This window comes from Zonotrichia albicollis, chromosome 4 (assembly GCF_047830755.1).
Source record: "Zonotrichia albicollis isolate bZonAlb1 chromosome 4, bZonAlb1.hap1, whole genome shotgun sequence".
Lineage (NCBI taxonomy): Eukaryota > Metazoa > Chordata > Aves > Passeriformes > Passerellidae > Zonotrichia > Zonotrichia albicollis.
Window position 1 is genome coordinate 46253026 of NC_133822.1, and position 18740 is coordinate 46271765.

General features: G+C 38.6%; 1 protein-coding gene and 1 long non-coding RNA gene across 11 annotated transcripts in view; one reads left to right on the forward strand and one right to left on the reverse strand.

Moving 5' to 3' along the window:
• The window catches only part of NAV3 (neuron navigator 3), a 508016-nt gene that overhangs the window by 112084 nt on the left and 377192 nt on the right, over window positions 1-18740 (reverse strand). For 8 of the 10 annotated variants that reach the window (XM_074539691.1, XM_074539692.1, XM_074539693.1 and 5 more), the window contains 2 exons: window positions 16402-17440; window positions 8963-9078 (listed from right to left, as the gene is read on the reverse strand). In XM_074539691.1, the coding sequence (XP_074395792.1) occupies window positions 8963-9078; window positions 16402-17440 (1155 nt within the window). Of the gene's footprint in view, window positions 1-390; window positions 1094-8962; window positions 9079-16401; window positions 17441-18740 lie in introns of those variants that run through there. The other 2 variants (XM_026797454.2, XM_074539694.1) reach the window with 2 other exon arrangements.
• Window positions 987-17794, forward strand: LOC113460132 (uncharacterized). Its single transcript, XR_003381878.2, has 3 exons — window positions 987-1767; window positions 7640-7710; window positions 15768-17794. It is a non-coding gene; the product is annotated as an uncharacterized LOC113460132 (long non-coding RNA).

Sequence of the window (18740 nt, forward strand, 5' to 3'; positions counted from 1 at the left end):
CACCCAAAACTTGGATTCAAGATATCAATTTCAAATTAATGAGACAAAATATCATTAAAATAGATTTATTTAACAATAAACTAATAGCACTTAAATATTTCACCTTATTTTTCAAAAAGCTAAGCTATGTTCAGTTATTCACAGGCTGCTGCTGCCCCTGCACCCATCACAAGCAATTTAGACATTTGTCTTCATTTCACACAGTCTTAAGATGTCACAGAAAGGAAACAAAGAAGAAATGGCTAGACCCTATTTTTGCATACTACTCCAAATAAACCCAGTTCTGTCTTGGGAAATCACTATCAAGATCAAAAATCTGCTCCGTGCAGATATGTGCTAACACTTGGGTCTCCTCCTGCCCTTCCTGATGACAAGCCAAAGTTAACTTACCTAAAATATCAGTATAAAGGACCTGTTCTAGGTCACCCAGCATTGTTATTATGACATCTTCATCCAGATGTGCAGTCCCTTCACGCAAGCACCCTTCCTCCTCCTCCTCTGCCCAGGTCCTGCTGGGGAAATGGGATGTGCAGGACGCATTTTCATCATCGGATTTTTTGCTCTCCTCATTGTCAGTCTGAAAGCCTTCACCTGTACACCGGTCTCCTGACCTCTGGGATGTCCTGCTTCCAGCAGGGGGTATCCCCTGAAATGCCTGGGTTGTGGTGAATCCAGAGTGACAGAGAGAGTGCACAGACTGTGAGAATGCCTTGGACAGGGAGCCTCTGCACCCAGCTTCGGCATGCCGCTGTTGGTAACTCTGGCTGGACTTGGAGGCGTTTCCAAACCAGTTCTCCCTGTATGAGTGTCGCCTCTTCTCCCCTTCACTGATGAGTGTGAGATTGGTTAGAGACTTCTGCTTCTGAAGACGAGCACACCCTCTTCTAACCTCCGTGCCTTTAAACACTGACAGTTCAGCAGATCGCTGCATCTTTCTGGCTGGGCTGCACCTCAGTTAGATTTCATATTTCTGAGATGGACAGCAGCTGAATTCCCCCAGGAGCTGCGGGTGGTGCTCCCTGCATCGCCGCACGCGGCACACCCCAGGTAGCACACGCTTGCACTCACAGTGAAAGCACAGCTCCCACATGCACTCTGCACACTGCAAAGGACTAGACAGGCACCGTCATCTTCTTTAAAATTACGCTGCTGTCTCTGCTCAGCCACTTCTTGTCCGTCACATTAATCTGCAGTACTTACAGTCATTTTCACTTCGATTTCTCTCAAGCAGAAGAGAGTTGATCAAACACTCTGCTCCAGCACAGAAGTAATCCCAAAAGCCAGCTGTGTTTTCCCCTCTCCATCCAATCACCAGTCTCATCGGAGCGGTGGGCCTGCATCTCTTTCTACAGCTGCTGCCTTCTGAAATCCAAAGTAGGCACAAGTACTGTCTCGGGCTTTTCCCTCCCTCTCACCAGCTCATGACTGATCTTAGTGCACAGCTCTTCACTTCAGATGGGCTGACACAGAGCTGCAAGTACAGCCTCCACGTCAGAGCTCAATAAAGAGCCAAAATTAACCACTGAAGCACAAGCCTCCTTACATTTTAGTATTCAACCTGCATTCCCAGATATATGACTCTTCTCTGCTACTGCAGTGAATGCTGCTGGCTGCCATGGCAGCAAACATCCTGGTGAATTAAACCGGAGACACAGAAGCCTCTGCCCAGTTTACAGTGCCACAGGTTTCAAGACACAGCTTCACCTGAATGGGATGCTACTGTAACAGATCTAGCTCATGGTCAAATCCTATTTTTCTCCCAGAAAGGTAAGGATGAAAAACTATTTCTTCCATATCACTGTTATTCCCTATGCAGGAAGCTAAAAGCAGACTTGCAAAAGGACCTTCAGTCTTGCAATTTCTGCTCTAAATAAAAAATATAATTTAATATCATAAGACATGGAACACAACAGTATTTGTCTGGTAAAATGGTTCATAAAAGGAAATATTTAATTTCTTTCTCCTTAGAAAGATACTCTGTTTGCACCTCTCTTGAGATTCAGAGGCTAGTACAGAATTATAAAATCTGTAAAAAATCATTGTTCCACACTATTATGAAGAAAACCTATTAATCGAGGGATGATTTTTTAATAAAGCAAATAAATATTGTGTCAGAACTAAGTTCAGCAATTTTGAATGCTATTTTTAAATTCACTGTCCAGAGAGAAAGAAGACTTATGCTAAAAGGTATGTCTTTTCTCACAAATAAAAAGATATTAGTCCCAGAAATGGACAGATGAACAAAGAAATACCTGAATTTAATTATAATTTTTTTAGATAAAAAACTTTTTTATCCAGGGGAAATTAATTTCACGAAACATTATATAGAAATCTACAAATAATAAAACTGCTGTATAAAAATAAACTGCTTTTGTCAGTGTGAAAATATGCTCAAGTCTCTACCTGAGAAACCTTGACAGAAAAATAACCTTTAAAAATGCCACCCTAAGAATTACAAGCTGTTCACAGATTTCCTGTACGAATAAACAGATGTTAGCAGAAGCCTCACTGTGTATTTCTTGCCTTTCATTGGTTCAGTTTACAGTTATTGAAGATACACAGGGGAAAATTCTCAGAAATTTCAAAGGAAAGGTACATTTCTTCCTAGATAACTCTCAGAAACATGGAATAACTCTCAGAAACATGGAATAACTCAGAAAAAAAAATCAGAAGTCTAAAGTAATGGTGGTTTTCCATATTAAAGCACTGGATTTCTGAGGAAGACATCAAGAGGAGGTACCACTCCCATCCCCACCTAGAACACACAGTCAAAGGGCAGACAAGATGAATGGTCTGTCTGCCTGAGTACAAAACTGTCCCAAATATTAAACAGCTATCACTTTTTCAGCATGGAAGGAAAAGATAAGACTGCTGTGTTTACTCCAGGGTCTGCAAGCTGCAGTGACATATGGGCTCTTGGAAGGGTTTTGCGAACGTGCTGGTGCCTGCCTGCAGCAGAGCAGGTGTGGTGTGGATGCCAGTGGTGTCTCAGAGCTGCTGTGGTGCTGGTGCTGTCACAGAATACCAGAGCACTGCCTGCACACTCCTGTGTTGGTGTGCACTGACAGTGCCATGGGGCTGTCCCAGCCTGTCCAACTCGCCTGAAAAAGCTGTGGTTGCTAGAAAGTCCTCATAGGGAGGTATTGACAATAGAGAATTTCAAAAAAAGAAGGGCAGGGCAGTCTAATTCTTTTTTGCATTAATTTGTTTTATATCCTAAATTATACTTAAATTGGTACAGTATTCTCCATTGCTATATTTTGAATTAACAGGAAAGATAATGATTTTTAGCTCAGTTGGTCAGGGCATAGTGCTAATAATGGCAAGGTTGAGGATCCAATCCCTGTGTGGACCATTCACTGAAGAGCTGGACCTGATGATCCTTCTGGGTCCCTTCCAAACCAAATCAGACTGTAATTCTGTCATTTGGCTCTATGATGCCAAATTTCTCTTGGTGATTGTCTTGGAATCAAGAGAACGGGCTTTTTTTTCCCAGCATAAAGAGCAAGTCTCAATCTCTCCCTGATATTTCAAATCCATTAACAACTTCTCCATCTGCCCTCTCATGCCCCAACACCTGCAGGCAGTGACTTGTCTCCATGGAAAGCTGTAGGCCGAGGTGGACCTGCTCTGCCTCCATGCAGGCTCCCAGTGAGCATGGTCACATGCAGCAGTCTGCACTGCAGGGCTGCACTGGCCTCAGGAACCCTTGTGGGCAGGGCACAGCCCTCGTGCCATGCACTGCTCTGCTATGGAAGCAGGGCTGCTCAGCTCCAACATGAGACCAGATACAAGCCACCAGAACTGGACAGGTACAGCCAGTGCTCTTTCTAGCTGGGAGCAGAAAAATTTTGGCAGGGGATGAAAAATGTTCACCCAATGAGCTACCCCAAACCTCCCATAGGGTGCTGCCAATAGGTGCCACTCTCCCCAGGCTGGACAGGTCGCTCTGGCAGTGACACAGCTGTGTCCTGGGCCACCCAGTGAGCCTCAGGGTCTCTGCTGACCTGTCACTTCTCCCAGTTGAGCTGGTCATTGCAGCCCAGCTTCAGAGCACACAGGTCACAGAGCATCATACTGAAAAGGGAATGACACTGGACTGTGTGAGAGCCATGTGAGGGTAGCTGGCAGCTGCAGCATTCGTCTGCCTCACTTTGAAATACACTGAAAACACAGTGAGTGCAGTGCTGTTCTACAGAGGTACTGAGGCTAATCACACAACCTTCATTCAGCCTTCCTGTGTACAGACATTTTACCACATCTCTTAATTAGAAAGTCATATGAACTTTTCTCCCATTAATCCCATTGCCTCATGTGGCTGACCAGGCCAGGGTGATCATCCCCAGACACAGTGAACACTTATTTATCTCAGACCAAGTACTCAGTAGAAACAACACTGAATTTGTCCTTGTACTTAACCACATCCCTCTGCAGGGTGTCATTTACCAAAACATAAAATTGCAATGTGAAAAATTCTTAGGTTTATTTCTTCAAAAAAAACTTTCTAAAGCTCAGCTCTCCATTTTAAAATGTTGAGATATAGTAACCGAAAAATACATCTTTCTATGGTAAGAAGAAAGTATAGGAGAGTAGAGAAGAACAAATGTCATGACAGTATTATTTCCCAACTACCTTGCAATTCAGTGTGCTCTCCACCCACCAAGCAGAAATATGTTTACATCAAGAACATGTTAGGGAACTTCCTCTATCACAATCAGTATAACATACTACTTTATTTTTACAGTCTCTTTACTAAAAGGGATTATAAAAATTATTTTAAGAACTAATAATCTTTGGGCAATTTTGCTGTCAGATAAGGTTTTCTTTGAAGTCTCAGTGGATGGTTTAGAACCCTACAAATGAATTATGTAATAGATATGGAAATGCATAAGATTATGAATCTCTTCAGCTAAGCTTACTTGAAAAAAAATAAACTATTCCTGCATGTATTAATTGTTTATTTCAGAGAACAAAAAATTAAGCACAATAAACATAAAATATTTAAATTTGAATGTTTTTATGCTAATCCTGCCATTGAGATTTTAAAAGTACTGTTTCATTTCTGCTTCATTCATCAGATTTTAAATAATTAGTCAATATTTATAAATTCATGAATAATTACTTAATCAAACACTTTGCATTAAGCTCTGAGAACATGCCAGCACTTGTGAAAGCCAAATGTTATCACTGATTTAATGAAATAATACTTAGTTTACTGACATGTACAGTTTACAATGGATTATTAACTAATTAACTTGCTGACATCCTTCTCCAATAAACCTGCTGCAGAAGGTGATAAATGTCACAGCTACTTCAAGAAGAAATAGTTGGTAAGAAAGTCTGAACAACTTGTTCCCAGCCATATCGTGAATAACAACAATCAACCTGAGTTACTTTATGAGCCATTATTGCCATTATCATATTATAATCCTGTTTATAAAGATATATTCTGGTTTTGTAGAAACTGTGTGGATAGATACTGAGTAGTCTTGTTGAGGCAAACACTATATGAAGTACATGCAAGAAATTGTGTTCATATTGCACTTGAATGCAGAATTGTTCCTTATTTAGGGGACTCAGATTCTGTCTGGGATTTCCTAGACAGAGGTCTGCACACCTGTGTGCCACATGAGCAACAAGCCTACCACACACAGAACACACAAGACCTACTCCTCAGGTTTCACGCCTACAAACAGGGCTCACTCAGTGGGAGTACATGTATCACTGGAGCTGTGCACACAGAGGGGATTCAAGGTGTGCAGGAAGACTAAAAGCTGCTCTAGGTGTACTCTCGTGCTGATTGCCATGTGCACTGTGGAAACACTTGAGCCTGTTCTGACTGAGCTGTGGAATATTCAAAGGGGGAAAAAAGTAGGAAAAAGTCTGAAGCACTTCAGATCACATCTAGAAGAAATTCCCACCAGAGACATGGGAACAGATTTACAATACCTCTACCAAGATGCAGAACTGCTTTTAGGCATATGACATGTATACTGGCTTTAGGCATAAGCCATGTATATATTCACCAAGAGCAATAGATTACTGGTGATAATATAAAAATAAAGAGGATGTCCAGTTTATCAGGACAACCACAAGCCACACTTGTGAGTCTGTGCTTACACCAGCCTCCTGACCTCCCTTGCCTTCCAGCACTATTCTCTTCTCATGGTTGTGCAGGTAAAACCAAGAAATCAATTGCAAAGCAGTGGGCAGGAAGCACGTGGCTTGAGCTCTGACTTTACCTTTCACCACATCTGAGTTGGAAGACAGGAGAAGCTTTAAAGGTAACCAGCTCCCTTGGAGGAGGAAGACAGAGGAGAAGAGAGCTGAAAACTCCCTCTACAGATTCTTGCTTTACTTTCTACTTTCCCATCATCACTGTTTAGACAGGAGCAAAGGGATGTGAACTGCCTTGCTGGACGCAGAAAGCAGAGCCATGAATTTTCACCACTACAGCAAGGAAATTATCTTGGGCTTGATTCCTGAATTACACCAGGAGAATGGTGCCTGGCCAACCACTCCTAAATAATTTTAAGATTTTTTTTTTTACATTCAACTTTTGTCTTTATTGTGGAGAAGTCTTGAACTAGACAGGCTTAAAGCATCAGTTTAGGTTCAGTTGGCTGATATTGGTCCAAAGTGAGTTAGGAGCTCTGATATGAACAACTTGTCTGGTTATGGAGCAGTAATCTTCAGCCAAGAAGCAATAACAAACAAGAATGTCTAAATATTCAGAAAATAGAGAAACAGTTTATACAACAATATTGGCTAAAATAGTCCTCTAGTCCTGAGGATGTCAGCCTTAGTTCTAAATATTTGGCACTTTAAAAATAATAATGATCAATGAAGCAGAAACAATACAGGTGGGACAACACTTCATGAAAACACTCCTCCAAGCTGTTTAGTGATTTTCACACATGTTCACTCTTCAGCATTATCCTTACTGATCCTTACAATTTACAAACATATTGTGCTAGTGTGGTGGCTACTGAGTTTCAGAAGAATATCAAGATAATATAAAGATGATGTCCACCCACAGCAACAGCTGAAAATTTCAGGAAAAAGGTAATATCAAAATGAAAGAAAGTGGATTCATTGCTTAATACCCTGAAAATAACTGACCAGACCACAGAAATTAACCTTCCTATCTCTTTGCTACAACACTAGTGTAATTCCTTGATCATATCAGAATGAAGATGCTCTTAAGTAAAAGAATTGAACTGTCCTTTCTCATAGGTAATCCATCATGGAATACTCCTCTGAGCAACTATCACATGAGCTTTTATCCATGCAGATCTAACAACATAATCACCAATGACTTGGTGATAGTTCATCCATGCAGGAAATGAATTACTCAGCAAATATAGTACTTGATCCATTTATTCCTTTTGCTGCTAACAGTGAAATACAGGTGACACACCTCTGCTTCCCTATGTGCACAGCAAATCACTGACCACATTTTCCCAGTGGTTATGCTTTATGCCAATCAATGGCTAATGCCAGAGTCTAAATAATCAGACTAGGAACATCTCTGGTGTCTAGTTTTCTTTATGTCATATTTTTCTTTTTGATGCTGTTTAGTTTTTGTTCACAACAGTAAAAAGGTCATCAGACATGATATTCTGTTTGATCATTTCAGCAGGTATTGAATTGTTTGGGGTTTTTCTAGCTTCTCTCTGGATAATTCCTTGAAGCATCTCTTGATTTGTGGTAAGTGTTTCAATTAAACTCTTTATATATATTAGACTAACGAGTCCAATTTCTGAATAATTAAAAACAATTTTATATTTTAGCAAGTATGCTATATCACCTCCAAAGAGGTGATATATTTATCACAGAACCTGGCTGCAAATAAAGAATGTCAGAAGACTTCCAAAGGGACTGAGACAAATCAGGACAAAACCTATTTCAGTAGGACTCAGCTAAATGCCAAGACAGTCCCCATAAATCTTGGGCATCTGATTACCCTTTTGGTGGAGAGATAATTTTAGAATGATGTATCAAATTAGTGCTTTAAATGAGTTATATCCTGTGTGAGAAGAACCAAGACTCATGACAAATCCATTTAAATGTTGACAATTTGTGGTAAAAGGGCAAAACTGTAGTTAAACCAGTGAGATAGGATATCACCCTTAATTTTTGTAAAATTATAAGATTAAGGATGCTAATGAAAAACAAAACAAAGCAACAGCAAAAATAAACCCTTAAACCTCCAAGTAACAGCTCTTGCAGAGTCCCCTTGGAACAACTTGTACACAACCCCGGAGTGCAGCTCAGTCCTGATGAGAAAGTGAGATGTGGCACACTTTGCTTTTTGCATGGATAGGCAGAGTCATGGCCAGATCCAGTGCTGATGTAACTCAGCATGGTTCTGTTGACTTCAAAGGAATTATTCCAATATGACTAAAATCCTTCAGCTTTGTAACCTAGTAAGGACCTTAATCCATGTTTACAAGGAATTCCTTGTAACACAACCTTTAGCAGCTTAGCTCTAGCAGCAGCTTATACGTCAGGTACAATAGTAAGGACTTGCTTGTTTTCTGAATAAAGATTCATTAATGAAAGGAATGTGTATATTATGTAATTTATGTCTCAGTTCTGATGTTATGATTTAATTTGATGTTATTAAATGAGAGTGTTAAACTTTCTGAAATCGACTTTCCACTGCTCCTCTTGGAACATTCAGTATGATTAAATGAAGTAACAATTACTGGAAACCCTAGATTGTCAAAGTGCAGTTTTTGCAAAATGATAAAGAGGGTATTTGAACATAAGGAACAAGTTTAAATAGATAACAGTGGATTTGAAGCACTAAAATATGCATGACCTAAATTTTCTGTGTATTTAATACCCCTCATGATTGAAGGTCAGAAGTATTATTTGAACCAATCACAAAGCTCCCAGTATGAAACAGATGTAAATAAAGAAGTTCACAGTCTTCTCCTGACTCATTGTTACTCACCAGATATCTCCTCTAGGCACTGTTTGGCAGTCTTACTAAACGACAAATCCATTTTAGTAGGACTGGTACAGGAGTCAGCAGGTGGTAAAGAGGTACTGTCATTTTCTGAGAGAGTTCTGAAATGAAGCAAGAAGATTGATTATTATTATCTGTCATTCATGTGTTCATGGAAGAAAGTGCTACTTGCAGCTCCATCTAGAATCATATCACTATAGGGTGAAAATATATTTTTTGTCACATTCTTATGCTAGTTTAAAAGTCCAGCTACACAAATATACAAGCAACTAGGCTCTCTCTCTCTCTCTCTCTCTCTCTCTCTGCAGAAAAAAGTTGTAGTTAATTCTGTGAGATTTGAAGCCTTTTTCTTCTCACTTTTTTCTGAAGGATTTGTCAACCAGATCTAATCAGAATTCATTTACATTGGTTAAGTGACATCCCTGCACATACATAAAGGAAATAAAAACTTGTAATTGATGAAATATTAAATGAGAAAGGCCATGTGGGAAAAAGCTTATGCAAGGCTGGATGGAAATTTGGCCCAGATATTTAAATCTATGTGCAGCTTCTTTTGATAATGCAACTTATAAGACCCTGGGGAATGGGATAATAAAAGTTTTTCAATTAACTCTCTACTAAATAGCTCATATGTGCTTTGAGGGTATATTTCTGTGAATATCAATGATAAATTATAATGTTAACCCCTCACCGAATACAGTTACTTTCTGTTATATGAAAGTAAATAGCAAGAAATACATGAGCATACTGATTATAATAAAAAATATCTCACACAATTATTGTCTCTTATAGAACAGCTGTAGAATCTACTTTACCCTGGAACTGCTGAACTATGATGTCATCACACAACAACATGTACCACCATGAGCATACAGTAAAAGAACACATCAAAAAATATAATAGCCTGTTTTTGAAATAAAATTTTAAAAGATCTTCACTTAGAGCTTAAGCTCTTCCAGCTTTTCTGACATGAATGGCAGTCACTCTTCTGATTTATTAAAAGACTAGTGAAATATTTATATCTTAATTTTAAAGTGTGACATTTATAGTTCAATTTTCAAAATTTACCATAAAGTGTTTCCTATTACCAACTAAACTTAAAAGAGAAACATTTAACTGTGTGATGTATCTGTATTTTATAAATAAAACACATAAAAAGTGACTTATCTCTCAAAATAATTTCATTACAACTTATTTTATGAAATAAATGCCCAGTTAATGTCTTCTTTATTTTTGCTGAATGAACTTTTTCAGTAATTCATAACAATAGATGAGGAAACAGATATCTGCACAAAGAGCAGCACAAGTACTGACATGGTAGAATCTACTGATTAGAATCATCCAGCTCAGAAACAGAAATATAAATTATGCCTGATCAGATGCAATGTTTTCTTACCAATTTCTGTACTTTTGAGATGTTGGAAACAGAGAACTGCTCTATAAAAAACTACTTTTGGTTCTTGTCTCTCATACACTACTGGAAACACAAGCTCAACACATGTTGCAAGGTTAGCTATGTCCTGCCAACCTTGAATGTAGTTTTACATTTGATGCTTGAGAGAAGAGTCTCTTAAGTAAAAAAAGAGCTCACTCTATCCCTCTGCAGGGAACACATTCTGAAACTCCACAGTCCTGCTTGCATTCCCAAAGGGCTTTGAATCATTAAAATTTTAATTGTCTGAGGAAACAACAGAAATTTCATGGAGGACTATGGATTTTGCAGCAGCCTAGGTTCTGCTTGCTTGAGACAACAGGTTATTTGTTGACGTAGGATTTTGGGCTCTTGGGGAACAAGAAGTACCCAGGTACACACTAGGTACCTAAAACTTCAAGTTGCATTGCTGTGGGTCCATTGTGGGTTGTGATACATTGGACCAAGAATATAAATGCCTCTTCTAATTTTTATAAAAAATGGGAAATTAAATTGTGAGGTTTGTCTTCTATGCTTCTGGCTTTAATGTCTTTCAGTGGGATGTATTAATCCTATAAACAACTCAAGTGATTGCTGCAGGACTGGGGATTAAGCTCAAAGCAAGTAAGCAGCAAATTAAGTGATCTTCTCATTAGCCTTGCACGCTGGCCTAAATGAATTATCCTCTATCCTCTACCTACTCACAGCCCACTGCCTTAGAGAGAATTAAATTCTTACATCTCTCTTGATATCAGACAAGGGAAAAGAATTTCAGTTTGGTCAAAGCCAGTCCAGTGATATTTCTTCCAGTGCTGTGCATCTACAGTAGAGGTTAATTTAGGCAACCTTCATGAAAACAGGACAATCTGATTCTATTTCAATCATGGCAATCAAAGAATATATTTATCTCCAACCCACTGAGTTACATGCTACCTATTTGTAAGAGTATCAAACTCACTTAATGGGACAAATCCTTCTTTCAGTCAGACCTGTACAAGCTTATTCATTCTGATTAAATATTCTGCCCATTGTGTACTGCGTAATTAAGAACAGAGTTTGAAACACTACTTAAAAAATGGTCTCTAACACAGTCAGTCATTTCCTGTCTCAAAAAAATAGCCAACCTTAGATAAACATAGATAACATCAAAGATTTGTTTGCTTTTTAGTTGACATTCCAAAAGATATCAGATAAAAATGATGGCATTTTTCCAACAGCTCCCTGAGATGCAGCTGTCTTGAATGTGTATCACTGTCAGTGTAACAGACTGGCAGGACCACATCTGCAATATGAGCAGTTCAATCACCCATGTTCGAGAACTGTGAGTTAAATTGGGAACAGATGCAAGGAAGGGCTACCAGGATGCTCATGGGGAAGAATAAACCCTTCTGGAAAAAAAAACCAAAAAACAAACCCCCCCCCCCCCCAAAAAAAAAAAAAAAAAAAAAACAAAAACAAACACAAAACCAGAAAGAGTTGATTTGGCTGAGCCTCACAAAAGAGAAGGAAGGCAATGGGATTATTCTCTCACATATTTAAAAAGAGCAATCAAAGAGAAGGAAAACATCTTTTTAAAGTCAAACAGACTGAATTAATCAAATATGTGTTTATAATGATTTCTTCATTTATTATGCTTCTTCCCATCTCCTCAACTAACACCTCTACAATGGAAACTTTTCTTGCACAATTACTTGAAAATCCATAATGGAAAAATGGGAGGATGTGTCTAAAGACCATGTATTTGTTACAACTAAAACTGGTGAGTGGCAATCTTTAGCACTACCTATGACTGCAATCAATAAAGCACTGCAGTATGACTCTGAGTCCTCACTTTATTGAAGAAAGTATGTTTAGCAGTATAATCTGTTATTAACAAACACAATTAACTGACAGAATGTTTTTTTTCTGTAAACTTGGTTTCAACTCCACAATCAGTGACACAGAAGTAGCTTCTGGTCATTAAAACAGGATACCAATATGGCTTCAAGAAAACCTACGCATGTTATAGTTGCAGGATCCTTGAAGAGTAGTACAATTTTTTCCCTAAGCCTGTACAAGAACATCCTGAATAGGCATCTGGAACTGAATGTCACTGTACTTCCAGAGATGCAACCAGATCTATCCTCCTTTCCATGTGTCACTGCTCTGAACCTCCTGCTCACCTTTGAGACTATGGCCTAGTAAAACAATTGCGTTGATCACCATGTAGTAAAGGAGTTGGGAAGAAAGTTTTAGTAACCAGTAACATGTTTATTTATTACAGTGATACATCTTTTTTCTGCCCTATCTGTTGAATACTTTTGTCCTTACAGTATCATAAAGTAATTGAGATCAGAAAGATATTCTAGGTGCTGTCCGGTCCAATGACTTTCTTAAAGATGGTCTGGTCACAATAAGTTGCTCAGAGCCTTGATTTGTTGAATCCTGAACATGCCCAAGGACAGAGATTCCATAACTTTGCTCCACAGCCTGCATCAAGTGTTTCATCGCCTCAAACTAAACCCATATTTTTTAACTTTCAATCAGCACCTCCACTGTTGCAACTTGCATCTTTTACCTCTTATCCTTTCACCCTGCATTTCAGAGAAGAGTCTGGCAATATCTTCTCTACACCAATATACTAGGTAGCTGAAGTTGCCAGTTTTTTACTTTGCAGGGACAAAAGAAGTGCCCAACTGGTATTTGTAGTCCAGCACTGAAAGAATATCTCTGCAAGACTGCAATTCAGACACTGCTGAAACATCTTCCAGATGCTGCTGTCATCAAACAAAAACTTAGCTGAAAAATGGAAATTTAAGCAATGCACAACATAGAAGTGTAGCTCGGGATGATGAGTGGTCAGCTAATTCTCTGCAGCAATTTCTCTACTTTCAGCATTTTGGGCAGTAAGCAATTCCTGAGCAACACAGGCCCTGGGATTTGAGAGCTTTAGATTCTGTATCTCAGCCATGGGAAAGTGACTTACTAATCCCCTACAGTGGTTACTGGAGGAGTTAATAAAATAAAGCTGATGTGCAGTACATGCATCCAGTTATAACTCAATGTTCTTCTACTGAAATTCAGCAGGATTTCTTTTTTAGGAAAGGTCATTAATGTACCTTTTTCCTCCCATTTGCACTGTAGCCTAGTAAGTGCTAAACTTCTGTTTACTCTTCTGTGCTTGAAATTTAGGCACTACTAGGAAGACAGCTAAATTCTAATGCCAATTTCAATACAAGTTTAAGGGTCTTGGGAACTTGGTACAATTTCCAGTCTCCTACAATTCTGTCTAAATAAAAGAATGAGCAATTTTAAGTCGCAGCTGGTGCACTTCAAACAATTATACAGTCTCTTAAACCTTCCTACTGTATCTGTCTTATCAAGCTTTCTGGCAAATAAATTACATCTTCTTCAGTCTTACATCAGTGGGACACTGCAGTCAACTTCAGAGGGGACACACAGGGGACTGTAAATAGGATATTCACAACTACTTTTGAAAATAAAGCATCACTTTCTGGCAGAATGGAAGAATTTAAGTGATACCTGTTTAGATAATCTCAAACACAACTCTGACTGTTGCTGTTAATCTTTGAAGAGAAATTTTAATCCCATATGAATTTTGTTGTCAGGTGTTTGGGAGGAATAAAAATAACACAGGGCAAAGCACCAAGACTGCAAAGCTGAACAGTGCAATATCCCACTTGAGAACCTCCCACTAAAACAGTCCATTAATAAAAATATAGACTTCTTGAAAACATGACTATTTAGTAATACTAATAGTTATGGAAACTGTTATAGGTTTCCGGTACTTACTTGAGGAAAATACATGGCATTCTCAAAAAAACTCCTTGGAATACCTAATTTTCCTCACAGTAATCTACAGTAACATCCTCTTGGTTAACAAAAAATATTTCAAAATACATGGTATTTTCAGGTATCAGCAACAAATCAAGAAAGGACTAGCTTACTTATTCTTGTGCTAGTGGTCTAAATAAATGATGCAAATATATTACAAGATTCTGCAGAACTCTGGATAACTCTGTATTTTTACTAAATTGTATTGAAATTTTGTACAAAGACTGAAGTTCAAACTCAGAGAGCCTAGATATTCCTTGTAGCAGGCTAAAAAACCCTGTTAAGTCTAAATGGTAATCACTGTTTACTAACTTATATAAGGCTATTAGAAAGCACACCTGAAAATTCTGTGTATTAATGGTGGTGTCTGCTTTGAAAACAATTATGTTGCAGAACAAAGAACATAAGTATAGTGCTCCAGCCCTTGCTCATTTCCACTTACCACATATCCACAGAAATAAATATGCGGACTTTGAAAATTTGGGTAATTTATCCTTGGTTATATTTATATTTTTCTATTAAATCATTGTCCAGTATTATGAACTCCTCAATATTTTAAAGAAATTTAGTTACTGTGTATTTTTTAGTGAGATTCTGCACTCAGTTAGAGAGATTCCTATTGAAGCAACTTAATCAAAGTCCATCTTCTGCTCTGAGTTTAAGGCATTTTGAGATCAGAAACTGGCTCTGAGAATTTTATTTTCAAGTGAGATTCAACTTCAAATACTCCTTTGCTCTTTGTTTGAAGCAAAGAGACAATTATTAATAAGAAGTATTACTGAAAGATGCATGCTTTTATCACCCTTTAATATTCAAAATACACCCTGCTTCAAGGCAAAGCTTAAAACAAAACTAAGACATCTTCATCATGCAACGAAATGGCATCAATATGCAGCAAAATAGCCATTAAGCAGCACACACATCTGAAGGCAAAGCATAGCTCCTTTTTCTCTCTCCTTGTACATACACCCTAACACATATGTAGGCTGTCCCATGAACCACACTAGAAATCCTCTGTATCACTGAGGTTATTTCAGATTGCCACATGCATGTTAAGTGTATCCAATGATACATAAAATTGAAACTCCAGAGGCTCCACTGCATATTAGAATAAATATAACCCATACTGAGCCTTTTCTTCCCCCCATATGATTTTCTGAATTCATCAGTCATCCAGATTGGTTTTGAAGCTATGTTTAGTTGCGTGTAATGATATATATACTTCCTCAGAGACTACTTCATCACCTCTTTAATCTTTAGCCAAGATCATCCAGAGTACTAGTCACTAACAAAAACAGGCAGTATATTTTGCTTAATAATGTATTTGTCATTTTATCAGATGTTAAATTTACCCACAACTGTAGCTAAAACCCTCCAACAGCTGACAACTGAAAACATTCAAATCAGCTTGTCAATCTGTCTACACTTTTTCTATCTTCTGAGTTGTACAGTGAATCTCCCAGCTTCTCTTCCACTGCTCTATCATACAGCAAAATAAATTCAGAGAAATGTTGATACATTCAACTGTTCGTTCTTCTTTTTCAGAGCCTTGGCCCTCTGAAGAGTCACTATTGCCTGTAAAAATTAACTGTCTGCACGGAATTCATCTACACCTATTTAATGGAGAAAACTAAACAGGAAAAGAACTGCAAACAGCATTTTTTTCTGTCTACACAAACTGTTGAAATATTTTTGAATACTTGTAGAAGTTTTGTATATGTTGTTTCTTCAAATATCCACCAGTACTGTTACACATTCTGAAAACATCAGGAATTTATTTTATAATCTTGTAAAAGAATGGTGAGTTCTAAGCAAATATTATCAAATATCAGCAAACAGATGATGAGGTTCTTAGTATGCAAACAAGAATATTCACACTAGAAACCTGACTCAGCCGTGACCTTTCAAATGCACAGAGAATGTACCACATGATCTGTATTTCTAATCAAAACATAGTAAATATTTGCAGTGGACTGCTTTTGTACAAGGTAAAGACTCAGAGTTCTTGTAAGAAATTGTTCATAGAGTAAGATTAATTAAAAAGAATAATATTAGAAAAACATTAACATGATGCTGCGACAGAAACTGGGGGAAAACAGCATGATCCACCATTACTTTATCCATTTTAGCTCTCTTTCCTAATTGGAAGCACAAACCCCAATCTTCTCCATGATCTTACCTATAAATGAAAGGAGCTACCGTGGCAGTGTTGGGGTGGCTGTATTGCTGTTGCTGAGGAAGCTGGACTACACCATTTCCTGTGCCTTGGCCACTGCCTGCAGCCATCGAGGCGCCAACAGAGGATCCTGGAGTGAGAGCAGCACTTGGTTCTTTCCCTTCAGAAGAAGCAAGACCAGAGGAAGGAGAAGCCTTCTCACTAAGCTGAGATTTTGGTGTTGACTGGGACTGGTTTCCTTTTGTAGTCCTCAGTTTTTCAACCTCCTTACTCCCTGTGCATGCGGAGGAAGTGCTCTGCTTTGCTGTTGGCACCTTTGATCCAGGTTTTGGGATCCCACTAGAAGATGATATTAAACTTTCTTTCTTGGCTGCTGTAGTCTTGCTTCCCTTTGGGATTAAGCTTGCAATTTTTGAGCTCTTCTTTGTAGATGATTCAATGACCTGATCCTTCTCTTCCTTGACTGCTTTCTCAGTGCAAACTTTGTTTTTGTCCCTGTTCTTTTCCTCTTTGTCCTTTGGCTGTAGCAAAGACTTTTTATTGCTGAGATTTTTGCTGCCAGCTTTTGGAGGGGTTAACTTGGGTGATACTTTGGGACTGCTACTTGTGGAGCCGCCGCTGTTCACCCCACCACTTAAGACATCCATGTCACCACACTCTGAAAAGTTGTCATCCTCTCTCCCACTGTCACCAGGGCCTGAGCTCAGTGACAAAGGAGGTCTCAGAGCAGTCCTAGCATTAACCAGCTTGAATTTTTCCAGCATAGATTTTTGTCCAGATGAAGGGGGCTTCACACCTTCAGAAGGGGGTGGCTTGAGCCTGTCTGAAGTAGGAGTAGGAGTAGGGGAGGTTGTGGGACTGGGCTGCTTCACAGACAGCATAGTAGAGGTCGCGCTGTGTTTGACATTCATGGATTTGCTGCGCCAAGGCTTGCTGGCACTTGGAGAGGGTATGGCAGAGACCTGCTGCTGCCCAGTGCTGGTGGGATGCTGCACATTTCCATTCATGCCTGAAGAGGGGTGAGGGCCTTTTGGTGAATCTGCTTAAAAAACAGAAAAAAGCCACAGTGGTATAGTTACTCTCCCATCTCATGCTTGAGGGTGATGTCATATTCCCTGGCATTTAAAACACATTTATATGCGATCTAAAATAACCATAATTTATATGTGCATGAAACATGAAGGATGCCAACAGAATATGCCTTTCTTACCTCCATTATCATGGTGTTTGATACTTCTACAAGTCCAAGAAAGCTTCAGAAACACCTTCATTACAACAATTTCTATATGCCAATCAAGCCTTCCAACTTAAGATTTTATTTTTTAATCTTTTAATATTTTATTTTTCTAATCACTTGTTCATAACAAAACACTGAAGAAAAAAAAAAAAAAAAGAATGCTACAATTATGTCAGAAAACCAGAACTGGACAAAGAGGGGTCTGATGTTTAGTGAAAGGAAAATATGTGCTAGAAAGCTAAGGTTTTGGGCAGCAGGAGAAGGACTTAGTACTACTGAAATTAAATGCATAAAATCAATAGTCATAAAAGCAAAAAAGGCTGGTGGCAATACATTTTTTAGTTTTAGGTACCGTTAACAATGTTTAGCAGCTCACTTCAGGAACTTATCCCAGTACACTTTCAAAGGTAGGAAAAAATTTTATCAACAATTTCACTAGTGTGAGTACTTGCAAGTTACAGTGATACATCATCTGCATGGGTACAGCAATGATAGTTGGTTTGGCTCTGGCACATCCACTACATTTGCATCATCCATGAACTTCAGTGGATCTTTGGAATGAATGAGAACAAGGCCCCTTCTGCAATAATCAAACTATGCCAATTAATAGCTGTGATTTTTGTCATCTAGCCTTATTAACTGAAACAGAGCAATGCATGAAAGGGTTAAGCTCTCCAGTATTCCCAAGTTCAGATTCCCAAGACATTTCTGAGTATATAAACACCATCACCCTGAAATACCAGAGAAATGAAGCGGTAATAGCAATCAAATCATGTGGTACACAGCTCTTTCAGCAGCTGACATATATTCTTTTAGTGGATGCATCTTGCTGTGCCATTCAGTATTGGGACTGCTGGGGAATTAGATGTAAGCTGGTCTATAGTATATTGAATTCTGTACTCCAAAAAACCCAGGAAACATACAATTCAAATATAGTTTTGATAGCAATGACAAAAAGAGTGCTTGATGCTTTGCATATACACATAGTATTTTATACATTGGGGCCCCCTCTGTCTGAATAATATCATAGATGAGAATGCTGAGGACAGTATTAGAACTTCAGCACAGAGTATGAAGTTATGAATCGCTTTCATTTGTGCAGTCT